Source organism: Erinaceus europaeus, chromosome 8 (genome assembly GCF_950295315.1).
Source record: "Erinaceus europaeus chromosome 8, mEriEur2.1, whole genome shotgun sequence".
NCBI lineage: Eukaryota > Metazoa > Chordata > Mammalia > Eulipotyphla > Erinaceidae > Erinaceus > Erinaceus europaeus.
The window spans coordinates 30,159,143-30,172,285 of record NC_080169.1 but is presented as its reverse complement, the minus strand read 5'-3'; the positions used below and the strand labels follow the sequence as shown (position 1 = coordinate 30,172,285).

The following is a 13,143-nucleotide window of genomic DNA, read 5'->3' as shown; positions in this document are numbered from 1 at the left end:
GCAATGAAGCAGGTTTACAGGTATCTCTTTCTCTCCTCTCTCAATTTCTCTCTTTCCTATCCAACAAGGGCAACAAAATGGGAAAACTGGCCTCCAGAAGCAACGGATTTATAGTGCAGGCACCAAGCCACAGCGATAACCCTGGAGCCAAACAAACAAAAGTATGTCAATATTCAAGTCAAGAATGCACAGGCTGGGGGACACACCTTACCACACACAAAGACCCGGGTCCAAGCCCCCACTCCCCACAAGCAGGGGTGGGATGTAATGAGGGCAGAGAACTTCACGAATGGTGAAGCAGTGCTACAAGTGTCTCTCTTTCTCCCCCTTCAATTGTTCTCTGACAAAAAAATAGAAAAAGGAAAAAAAAAATGACCACAGGGACCCGTGGATTTGTAGTGCTGGCACTGAGCCTCAGCAATAACCCTGTGACAATAAAATAATAATAATAAAAAAGAATACAGAGGAAGAAAATATATGTTAAAAACCAATACTACATGAATTAAAAGTTTCATAGTGTAATATAAAGATATGCCATTATGAAAAAAAATTCACAGGGAAAATCATAAGTTTTCCCAACAGCTAAATCTGTCTACATGTCTGTATCTATATTTTGCTGCAAAGGTTAATACGAGGGTTTAATGTCTGCAGGCCTCTGCTGCTCCTGAGGCCATTTTCTTTTTCTTTTCCTTTTTTTTTAACTTCTTAAAAAATATGTATTCCCCTTTGTTGCCCTTGCTGTTTTTATTTTTGTTGTTGTTGTAGTTATTATTGTTGTTGGATAGGACAGAGAGGGGGAGAGAAATATAGACACCTGCAAATCTGCTTCAGTGCTTGTGAATCAACTCCCCTGCAGGTGGGGAGTCAGGGGGTTCGAACCGGGATCCTTACACAGGTTCTTGTGCTTTGCGCTACCACCTGACTCCCTCCTTTTGTTTTGTATACAGGATGAGAAAAAGGTAAAAATATCACTTGTGAAGATTCTCCTCCTACAGGTGGGGCCTGGAACCCAGGTCTTCACACATGGTAATATATGTGCTCTACTGGATGTGTCATTACCTGGCCCCAAGTATATTTCTCTGAACAACAACAAATATCTTCAAGGAACTTAGTACTTCGGGGTACACCCTACTCTCTTCCGCCAAGAGGTTTAGGACGTCCAGAGTAAATGATAAACAATGAGGAACATCTGGGACACACCCCTAAACTGCACAGGTATCAGGCGAGGACAGCAACACCAGAGCACAGCCTGAGTGACAATTTCTATAGTTTGCTAACTGACTTATAAGACAAACGTAAGACAAATTAACTCTTTTAATTGGCAAAGAGGTTTCTCACAAGTAAAAATACAAATCAAAGGTAGAGTTGAAAACATTACAACCCACCCTTCTTCAAGTTGATCCTTACCTGTGGGTTAGTGTTGACAATCAGCTCACTCTGTGTAAACCCTTCAAAATCTTCCATATCTGAATCTGTGTCTTCTATAAAAATTCGTCTTAGCTCATCTGTGAGGTACTGGGAATGGAAATGCATACCCTGCTAAATTAAAAAAATGCATCATAGAGGAAAAAGAAAAGAGATGACCAGGGACAGAAGGCAGCGAAGTGGTACTCTTTAAGGGAAAAGTTTCTATTTACAAAGAAAATACTCTGGAAATGAATAGTGGTGATGGCTGTATATTGCTTTAAACCTACTTAATGTCATTTAGTGTTTTGAGGGCAAGAAACTTGGGAATTTGTCTGAATTTAAAAATGGTCAAGGGGGAGTTTGGGGAGTGGTTCACATGGTAGAGGGTATGTATATATTACCACGTACAAGGTCCTGAGTTCAAGTCCCTGGTCCCCACCAGTTTGGGGTAATTTCAAAGATGGTAGAACAGTGCTATAGGTGTCTCTCACCTTCTGTCAAAAAAAAAATGTAAAAAGGAAGCAAAAGCAAAAAGTTGAGGGGTTGGCAAAATATCTTACTATATAGTACACTTATTGTTCATATATGCAACCAGATTCTAGTTTGGTCCCCACCACAGAAAGTTTGGGTAGTGTGATGTCTTTCTCTCCCACTCTTTTCTCTCTAGCTTAAAAAAAAAAGTTGCCCCCAGTTCCCTACCTGCAAAGGAGACACTTTATAGACAGCAGGTCTTCAGGTATCTGTCTTTCTCTCCTCCTCTCTCCAATCCAACAACATCAATAACAACAAGGGCAACAAAAAGGAATATTAAAAAAAAAAAAGTTGCTCCATTGTGGTGATGCCCCAGCAGTGACAAAAAAAAAAAAAAAAAAAAAAAGCTGTGGAGCTGGAAGGCAGTTTATACAGCAGAGAGCAAACTTTACCCTATGTGGGGACCCAGGTGCAAAGCTGGGAGTCCCATGCACAGCAACCAGGGAAGCTCTATGAATGAAGAATGAAGTAGTGTTATTGTGTCACTCCTTCTCCCTATCATTCTCTCCCTCTATCTGAAATTACAATGGAATCAAAAGCATAAGGCCTCTGCAGACAAATATATATATACATATATATATATATATATATTATTAAAATCAGAAATTTTTGTTATGTATGTTTCACCACTCTTAAGGGAGTATAGTAGTACAAGGCTGGCGCCCTGATCAGGAGCAGGAAGACTGACTGAGATCTGACAGACATTTAAGCTCACAAATAGAATGATTTCAAAAAATCAGAATGGAGATAGCCTCAGTCTGTTTCTTGCGTGACTGGTGAATACTGATGGAATTCAGTTGCTCCTACCATAGCTGGCCATGAGGAACATCTGTTTTCACACAGAAGTGAAAACACATGCATGGAGAGACTTGAGGAGAAAGCCTGCAGTCCTCCCAGAAGCTGGCTTTCTTTTCTAAGAGTTCAAAGTCCTGCTTCCCTCTCACAGACAGGGGCCTCTATAGGAACTGGCTGGAAACTTTCCACTTTGCCTTGCCAGTTTGAAAAGAAACTGTGGTTACTCCATTCCCATAGCCACAGGGGGGGTTCATGGCAAGCTCCCACCTCCTCTCCCTGACCCCCAGGTAGAAGACAGCACTGCAGCTACAAGACAGCTAGCAGGTGAGTGAGTGTAAGGAAAAAGTGAGTGTATGACTCACTCTTAAAATACTTTGTTTTGCCAGTGATGACCTTTTCTTTCTTTTCTAATACCCAAAAGGAAATCAGGCCCTCTCAGTGGCGGGCTTGAAAGGAAGAACTGCACTGCAGAAAGGAGTCCACAAACCAGCCTCCTCCATGCAACCAGGGCTCCAGCCCACCCCCAGTAATCTCTCTTGTTCTTCCTCCCATGCCCGAAATAGTGATGACTCCTTATCAACACCACACTTGGCTGGAGAAGCTTTACCCCCAGCCCCCTGCCCCCCGCCACCCCCACACTCGCCTTTCCTTGGCTTTAATTATATATTTCTTTGAGCTCAGATAATCTCTGGAGAAAAATAGATATAATAGAGAAGTGGGAAAACTTACAGAGAGACAGGAAAAGAAAAGCCTATATGTGGCATTTTTTTATGCTTAAAAAAAGTCTCCTATGAATTATTATGGGTAATTGGAGTAAGTATGCTCAGAGCTAAATTACTTTGTTCCTTTGTTGATAGTGGTGGCGCAGCTGCTTGGGAAAAAAAAAAGTACTCTCACAAAAGGAACATTGTTTAAAAGGAAACTCAAATTGTGTTTAGGGATAACCAAAGTCTGCATGGCTACACAAACTGTGCAAGTTTCAGCAGCTTCACCTGGCTGGTTACAGTGCATCATGAGTGTGTACAGTTGAGGCAGAATGGTACAAGGCTAGCTCCCAAGAAAACCACCATGAACCTGCTATGTCAGAGTACACATCTGACTCTTATAGCCGTACTCAAAACCCTGAGGTGCTGACTGAAAGCATACATTTTGCCATGTTCCCAAGGCGCCTGCTTAAGGCCCAAAGAGAACAAACCATGCACCAAGCAAGGTCTTCTGGTTCTGTTTATCCACTGAGCTGATCTTACGGGGCAGTAATCAATCAGCCCAAAGGAAATGAAAGTCACTGATGGTCGGTTAGCTTAAAAAAAAGAAAAAGAAAAAAGAAAAAACAGTTTAGATAAACTGAGGCTATGCTTTTATTCTTCTTATTTAACTGTTTTACCTTGGGCTGCTTTTTCATCCAGACAGAAGAGGCGAAGGACAGGACCATGTGATGCTAGGGTTCAAACCTGGGCTGCACACATTAAGACATGCACCCTACCCAGTGAGCTATTACTCTGTCCCTCTAGTAGGGCTCTAAGCAAATACTCTCCACAGTCTCACTGCATTCTTATTTGCAGCCCTCATAAAGCTCTTTGCTCTCCAAAACTAATTTATTATCTGTTAAAGTCAATACCAGGGTCAGGAAGCTAGTTCACTGGATAAGGTACATGCCTTGCCTTACTCACGGCCCAGATTCGAGCCCTACTATACCAAATGGGAATGCCACAGCGGCAGGAGAAAGTTCAGTACTGTTCCATCTTTTCCTCTCTATCGTGAATGGAAAGAAAAAGGGGGGGGCAGGGGTAGATAGCATAATGGTTATGCAAACAGGTTCTCATGCCTGAGGCTCCAAAGTCCCAGATTCAATCACGTGCACCACCAGAAGCCAGAGCTGAGCAGTGTTCTGGTAAAAAAAAGAAAAAGAAAAAAAGAAAGAAAAAAGTCCCAAGAGTGGTCAACCTGTACATGCACAAAGCCTCAGCTCTGAAAAACCTAAAGACACAATGAAAATAAAATCATAGCAACCAGTATGCTACGGCCTTGATTACTTTTATCAATCATGACCAAGAACAAAGGTAAATGACATAGCAGAAGAACTCAGAGGCTAATTTTTTTTTCCTGCAATGCTCATTTGACGTGAACAAGATATATACAGTGGAAACTTACAGTGAGCTGAGCCAAGCAGACAAGCATCCCTATTCAGTCTTACCAGAGAGCGCTCATTCATTGCCAGAAGATTCAAATTGTATGCTTGAATCAAGAGGAAAGAGGCAGCACACGAGAAAGCAGTACAAGCCAGGGACGCTGAAAAGCATCATTCAAGCATGAGGTCCCTTCTACCAAAAAGCTTCGAATTTAGTGGGTGAGCTGGACAGGTTCACAAGTAACCACAGTGAGGATCAGTGTTTTGAGGGAGAAACAAACAACAGAAGTGTTTTGAGAGAAAGGAAGCTCAGCAAGGCTGTAGGAAAGACAAGAGCCTTTGAACTGCATCTGAATGGGGGAATTTATCTAGAAAAATGAGAGCACAGTGGCAAGATAAACAGCATCGACCAGTGCGCACAAAGGGCAGAAGAGTGTCAGATGAGGGAATCAATGACCTTACTGCAACAAGCAGGCAGGAAAGACTGGGTGGTGGGAGCTAAGAGGCGAAGAAGTGGTCCTTTGAGATTTGGGACACCTAGCTGGGCTGTAATCTCAGCTGTGAAGCCTTGGACAAGCTACTTCCCCTTCCCGAGCTTTATTTGGACCACCTTTTATAAAGTGAGGATGATAAGAGCTTCTCAGAGACGAATGTGCAATGTGTCTAAAAGGTATATTGTCTCAGGTCATCTACTGCACACTGGGGTTAGATTTGGGTGGGAAGGGAAGTGTGACTGCACAGTGGAAATAAGAGTTGTCACAGCAATAAAAGCAGTTGCTTTGTTTCTTAATATCCACTGCATGCCAGGTTCACATTTGCCACTTTATCGCATGCCACACAGCTCAGGATGGGTGGACCCCAAAGGCTCAACTCTCCAACCTCAGTGAAGAGAGAGATTTTTTAAGTAAGGGAGGTTCGCGGACAGAGCTTAGTTTAACAATGGATGAGGATCCCAGTAAGCAGAGATGAACATTCTGGTAAAGCTACAATAGTGGAAGAGAGATGGCAGAGGACGAAGGTGAGGAAGAGGAATGGAGCACAAGTTTCATCAACTCCTGCATGGGAGTTGGGAAGATGGGAGAGAAGAGGGACCAGAACAACAAAAGACAGAATTAAACATGGGTGGATAGGCACAGTTGAGGGGAGGAAAAGTGCTAAGTTTCAGCTCTCTTTTGAACAATGGGGACCAGTCTAACTGAAGTTTAATAATCAGGAGGTGGAGAGAATAGCCAGAAAAGAACTGAAATCATTTCAGCCACTTAGACCACCACGAAGTAAGAAGATCTACAGCCACAATCTTGGAGAATATCCACAGGAAAAAAGAGATGGTGACAAAGAACACAAGGGGGAGATCTGAAGGGGAACGGAAGCAGGTGGCTGACAGAGCCAAATATTGTGAGACACCACGTAAGAGGAGGACTGTGCACCAGTTAGACGCCAGTGACCTTAGAAAAAATAGCCCCCACACCAAACTCACCCATCGTCCCAGGTCAGAACGAACACACACACACACACACACACACACACACACACACACACACACACACACACTCACTCTAGTAACTAACCAAACTTACGTATGATTAACCACGTCCCTTCCTGTAGTTGTCTGAAACAAGATAGAGAGGCCAGAGCTGAGGGAGAATGAGGAATTTTGAAAGCCATAATAAACTTCAAAGAAAATGCAACATGGCAGGCTAGATATTTTAGGTGGGCCATTCTACTGGTAAGGTACAGTGCAGTCTTGTTCTCTAAGAACTATAACTTGGGTTTGCAACAGATCAAAATAATTAAAGCAAACACAATGCTCAGTGTTCTCCCCAGTAACCCCAAGAGCGAGGTGCCAAGAGAAACATCCTATAGGAACACGGAGACGATGGGCTTCTGGTGCCCATGCATCCCAGCCTGCCCAGTGCAGTGTGGGCTCCTGTGGGCAGGCTCATCCTGCTCTAGCAGGTGTGGGAGCACTCTGTTACAGACACCCACCACAGGTGAGCCCCCTTCAAGGTTGCAGAGATAAACGGGTATGATCATGTGAGGTAGCCTTTATTTTACTTTCTTACACTGCTGTATATTGAAAGAATTTTAACAGCAGTGGTAAGCTAGGTATCCGTGTTGGCTTCTTGAAATATAAAGGCCTAACATGTATTAAATGCTCAACAATTAACTGTCATTGCCAATCTCCAACCTGTTTCAAGTAACATCTGAACCAAGATCCAGACATGCCGGCCTTGAGAGGAAGCAAGCATTCATACCTGTTTCTCTGACTCCAGTGAGTCAAAACTCTCACAGCTCTCCTCGGACGAGAGGGTTTCCATGGGAACATCATCTCGGAAACCGAGGAACTCTTCATCATCACTAGGGGCGTTAAAGATGTCAGCTACTTCTTTAGGGATCTGCTTTGGATTCAGAAAAAAAAAGAGGAAGAATATACACAGTGTTAAAATCACTTAAGAGAATTTTCTAAAGGGGAGTAAGAATTATCATCTCAAACCACCAATCTGCCACAGTTGTTCAGGAGACCTCAGTCATCCTAAGTAAAACACATCAGTTGATCTTTCATGGCAAATGGGAGGAGGGAGGATAAGACTTTTTTTCTTTGTCAGATTCTCGCTATACCCCCTATCCTGAAGATAATATTAAAGCCATGCCTAGACAAATGTCATTTTTTTAATGCATGACAAAAAAAAGGGGGGGTGTAAAAAACAAACAGGTATGGGCTTCTGAGAAACCAATGATTTTCCCTATTTTTTCCCCTGTGAGTTTATATTTCAATGTCAATATATAAAAAATGATTCCAAGAGATTCTAAGTCTTTTTAATTTCCACCAACAGATTTTTCTGTTCTTTATCATATGCTGATTCAGAGATATGAAAATTTAAAAAATGAAATAAGAAGCTTTCCATTATTATATTCTGAGTTTAAGTTGTTTTGGAATTAATTCCCAAGAGACTTTAAATTATGTCACAGCAATTATTCCCAGAGGGAATGCTGTCAGCACAGTTAACAAACAGATATCTGCTGAGAGTTCATTTTTGTAAATTGAAACTACAAACACACAAAGTGATAAAAGGATAGTACATATATACCTGTATATATGTAATTTTTTTTTTACCTGAAGCCATCATTTATCACTTTGGCTTCTCTTTCAACAGTAATGCATAATAGCATAATGGTTATACAAAGAGACTTTCATGCCTCCAAAGTCTCAGGTTCAATCCCCTACATTAGCATAACCTAGAACTGAGCAGTACTCTGGTTAAAAATAAATAAATAGTGCTGCATCCGCCGATCCCAACCTAATAACACAATGGGTACCACCTCAGCATGCTTCATTTCAGACTGTATCCAGAGACATCAGGCATGGAATGTCAACCCTTCAGCCTCATTACTTAGCCACCAGGTTCCAGATAATAGCATAATGCCGACTAGACTTCCCTGGACAGACAACCCCCACCAGTGTGGCCTCGAGCTCTGCTTCCCCAGAGACCCATCCTACTAGGGAAAGAGAGAGACAGGCTGGGAGTATGAATCAACCTGTCATCACCCATGTTCAGCAGGGAAGCAATTACAGAAGCCAGACCTTCCACCTTCTACATCCCACAATGACCTTGGGTTCATACTCCCAGAGGGATAAAGAATAGGAAAGCTATCAGGGGAGGGGATGGGATACAGAGATCTGGTGGTGGGAGTTGTATGGAGTTGTACCCCTTTTATCCTACGGTTTTGTCAATGCTTGCCTTTTGTAAATTAAATAAATAAATAGTGCTAAGTTGAATTACAAGTTTGCTAACATGGGACTCCTTCTGACCTAGGTAAAGAGAAACTTACTAAGAGCCAAGCAATTAATCTATGTATGATTCAAGTAAATTGTGGACATTATACTACTTCACCTAAAACTATCTTAGCATATATCGCCCATGAACAAGGGCATTTTCTTATGGATCCACCAAACCTAAAATAAGAAAAATCAATTTAATAAAATCATTCACAAGTCCATATTTAAATTTCTGAAAGTGTTCCCAAAATTTCTTTTCTTTTCTTTTTGAAGGGAGGTGGTAAAAGGGTCCACTCAAGCTTTGAACTTTTGTACTTGACTTTTCTTGCCATCGCTAAGGGCTTCACAGCTAAAGACTGATTATCTCAGTTAAACAGACAGAAAGAGGTCTCAGCACCAAAGCATCCTTCAGTGTGATGGGGGTTGGGCTCCAACTTGGGCTGACAAAGCAAGTGCATCAAGGTGAGCTATTTTGCCCTACCAGTAACACGGCACTATTTTTGTTGCTTTTATTTTTTTGGTTTCTTTTCTTACTACTGACATTTATCATCCAGCCCTAACACAACTGCTTTGTATAATGTCAAATATTCAAAGCTTATCTGATTTTTCCTGCTAGATTCAATTTATTACGTATTCTTACCAACAATACTGATGCAACACACAAGAAAGCACAAAATGTCAAGTTGTTCCTTCTTAATTAGCAGTGCATCTTAAAATAAAAACATTTCAACACATTTCTAAGTAAGGAAATAATATAATGAATACACGTTGAGCCCTTAGCAATTATCTGCCCACAGTTAACCTTGTTTCATGCAACGACCTTCCTCAAAATTAAATATGATCATGGTATCACCCCTGCCAGCTAAGCATTTCTTCCAAATTATTTTATTTCTCACTTTTTTAGAGACTTTTTAAAATTTATTTTTTATTTTAGGGACAGAGACAGTGAAGTTGAGATGGAAAAAAAAAAAAGGGAAAGACCAACACCTGCAGCTACTTGACCAATCATGAAGTTTCTCCCTGCAGGTGGTGATTAGGGGCTTGAACCTGAGTCCTTGCGCATGGTAATGTGTGCATTCAACCATGTGTGCCACTGCACGGCCCCAATTTTTACTTTTGTTTTAGTGATTTAGTAATGATTAACAAGACTGTAAGATAACAGGGGTACAATGCCACAGTTCCCAACATCACAGTTCTGGGTCCCTTTCGCTGTACTGGAAGTTTCCCTATTCTTTCTCTCTCTGGGAATATGGACCAAAAATATTTATGGGGTACAGAAGGTGGAAGGTCTGGCTTCTGTAATTGCTTCTCCACTGAACATGGGCGTTGGCAAGTCGATCCATACCCCCAGCCTGTTTCTGTCTTTCCCTAGTTGGGTAGGGCTCTGGAGAGATGTGGTTCCGCAACACATTGGTAAGTTTGTTTGTACAGGGAAGTCAGAATGGCATCATGGTAGCACCTGCAACTGGGTGGCTGAAAGGCACATTGTTCAATACGCAGGCACCAAAGGTGGGAAAAGGGTAAATGAAACTAGGGGTCTTCGTGTGGGAGGAAACTGAGAAGTCTTTTTTAAGTATGTCCCATGTGGCCCATGCCTTTAGTAATTTTTGCCTGAGTCTGACAGCATGCAGGTGGACTAAAAGTATTGTCTGGGAAGATGGTATCAGTGTTGAGAATAGGACTAGAAAGCTGGACCAGGGCAGAGAGTAGCTCCCAAATACGAGAAGAGTATATAACTATGATTAACTGTTAACTCCATCTATCTGACCTTAGGGCCCATGTCATATTTAGCATTGGAGCCTGTGTAACCTTTGAGTCCCTGTCAGTCTAGGCACACAGTCCATGGCCACGGCTAGGAGTATTCTAGGCTACACTCATTTCAGGATCAGTCTTCCTCAAAGTGGCAGAGTAGGTTGACTCAGAGTAGGTTTCCCTTCAGAGAGTGGGGCAGTCCCTATAATTGCTGCTCAATAGTGAGGGCAAGGTCCTAGAGAGGCTTTTGATGACATTCCTGAAGGAAGTGACCAGTGATGGTGAAGAGAGGGGTCTATTAGAGGTCTAGGCCCATCATATCAATGTAGGAATCCAAGGATTCCCTGACTAGGGCCCCAGATGATGGGATGGCTTGGAAATGACCAAAAAGGTCACTGTTAAATGGTGCCAAGCTCTTGTTCTTATCCAGGGTTTTTTTATTGCTGTTGTTGTTTTGTTTTGTTTTGTTTTGTTTTGGTGAGGACAGAGAAGTCCAGATGAAGGCAGAGCTTGAACTTAGTTCATGCACATGGCAGAGCAGTGCATATTTAAGTGAGCTATTTCATCAGTCATCTTCAAATTATTTTAAAACAACTGTACATACAGTATCACCTCAACCTGTGTCATTAACAAAGCACAAGTCTTTAATCATAATTCCACTGACCCATTTTAAAAAACTTGGAATTCATCTAATAATCTAAATAAGGCTCATATGTGTATCCATTCTCTTTTCATATATGTGTCCTTTGACACACCCTAGTAACCTTTAAGTGCCTCTCTATTTTCTGGTACAAGCCTGTCCAGTTAACTTTGTATTTCATCTACCACCAAACTAAATCAAGACAGTTCTTTAAGAAGCCATGGCACTTAGAAACCAAATTCTTCTGCCAGGAAGTAGTATAATGGCTGTAGAGTTGGACTCTCAAGCATGAGGGCTCACATTTGATTCTATGTGCCTGTGAGGCTCTGATTCTCTTTCAACAAATAAGTAAATAAATAAATCTTAAAAAATAACAGAAAATCCTTCCCAGTGAGATACTGTTCCTAGGCACTTTAACTGTACATAAAATGGATTTGTTAATTATCTTACATCACAAGTTCACATTTAACATCTTGGATTCAAATCAAACATCGCAGAATTCCCCTCACCTCCCTGATTTCTCTACATTAGTATTGCCTTCCCTTCCCCCAACAAAGCCATGATCCCCAACACTTTTCATATACTTATCCATTTGCTCTATTTACTGTATACTCCCAAATTCCAGAGCATCCCAGCAATAATAAAGTTGAAGGGTTTTTGTTTGTTTGTTTTTGCCTCAAGTTCCTGGGGCATGGTACTAGAACTACAAATCCATTGCTCCTGACAGCCATTGTTTCACATCACTTTATCCTATAGGGCAGAGAGAAATTGAGAAGGGAAGGGGAGACTGTGGGGGAGAGAGGGAGGGAGAGGGAGAAGGAGAAGGAGAGGGAGAGAGAGACCTGTAGACCTGCTTCACTGCTTGTGAAGCATCCCCACTGCAGGTGGGGAGTGGGGGGAGACTCTGATGAGCATGAACTTATGTAGGCACTGAGCCCCAGGAATAACCCTGTTGGCACAATAAATAAATAAATGTAATTGCAAATCATTTATCTAGTTATTCCAGATAATATTATGTTTCCAGAACATATATGACTCTTATAGATCAAAACCAGTGACAATAACAGCAAAAACAATCTTTAAGATTGGGAGGGTACAAAGGTGGTTCAATGAAAGTGTGGCCATCTTGTCTGCTAGAGGCTCAGGGTTCAGTCCCCAGCACCACATGGGAGCAGCAAGAATTCCCATGGGTGGTGGACTTGTGCTTTGCTCTCTTTCCCTCCATCTCTCTCAGCCTCTCTCTCACTCACTCACTCACTCACTCACTCACTCACTCATCCTAAAAGTGAAAATCGTGGGCCAGGAAGGTGACTCTGCAGTAACACATATGCATGAGACTATTGATTTTTTTTTTTTAGAGACTAAACAAACAAGCAAAGAATTTAAAACATGTATCACAAATGGCAAATAAACACAGACAAATTTAAATGTCCAAAGGGTAAGCGTTACATATATTTTACCTATTTAAAAAAGGCAAAAGTAGTCAAGAGAGGCAGTGAAATTATGAAAGAGACCACAGCATTGAGGCTTCCTTCCATGCAGTGGGGGCTGGGCTTAATCCCACAAGGCAAAATATCACACTATCCAAAATGAGCAGTTGGGTTTTCGGAAAAGTCATGAAGTATTTTTCTATGCAAAAGTGTGTCATAACTTTTCCAATAACCCAATAAGTAGTTCACTAGCCTGTTCATGTTATTTTTAACAGAGAAAATATTAGTGGTAAGAAATTTACACAGCTTAGAGGAGATACTCAGCCAAAAAACCAGAATTTTGGCAGAGGTCTTGGGAGAGAAGTGAACCGAACCACTTGGGAAATGCTTGGCAATTTCCTTTTCCAGAAAGGTCAGCAGCTAGGAAATCTGATGGCGATAGATGTTTTAATTCCCTACACTCTAAAAGGTTGGTTACAAATCAGACAGGTCAGTTCCCCCATGGTTTTCAATAAGGTACTGGTGGCATTTCAGAAGGAATTGCTCTGTCCTGTGGTACTCTGGCCACAAGCCGCTCCACATCCCTGAGCTCAGCAGCACATCACAGGAGTGTCCCTGTCACAACACTAACACTCAGAAAGAATTCCAGGAACCACAGTGACCCTGGTTCACTCAGATGAGA

General features: G+C 41.8%; 1 protein-coding gene across 4 annotated transcripts in view; it reads right to left on the bottom strand.

Moving 5' to 3' along the window:
- CDCA7L (cell division cycle associated 7 like) overlaps positions 1–13,143 on the bottom strand; it is a 33,520-nt gene that overhangs the window by 8,061 nt on the left and 12,316 nt on the right. Inside the window, exons 2-3 of one of the 4 annotated variants that reach the window (XM_060196107.1) lie at positions 7,117–7,260; positions 1,408–1,539 (exon numbers count right to left, since the gene is read on the bottom strand). In XM_060196107.1, coding sequence (XP_060052090.1) covers positions 1,408–1,539; positions 7,117–7,260 — 276 coding nt within the window. The remainder of the gene's footprint in view (positions 1–1,407; positions 1,540–7,116; positions 7,261–13,143) is intronic. The other 3 variants (XM_060196108.1, XM_060196109.1, XM_007523943.3) reach the window with 3 other exon arrangements.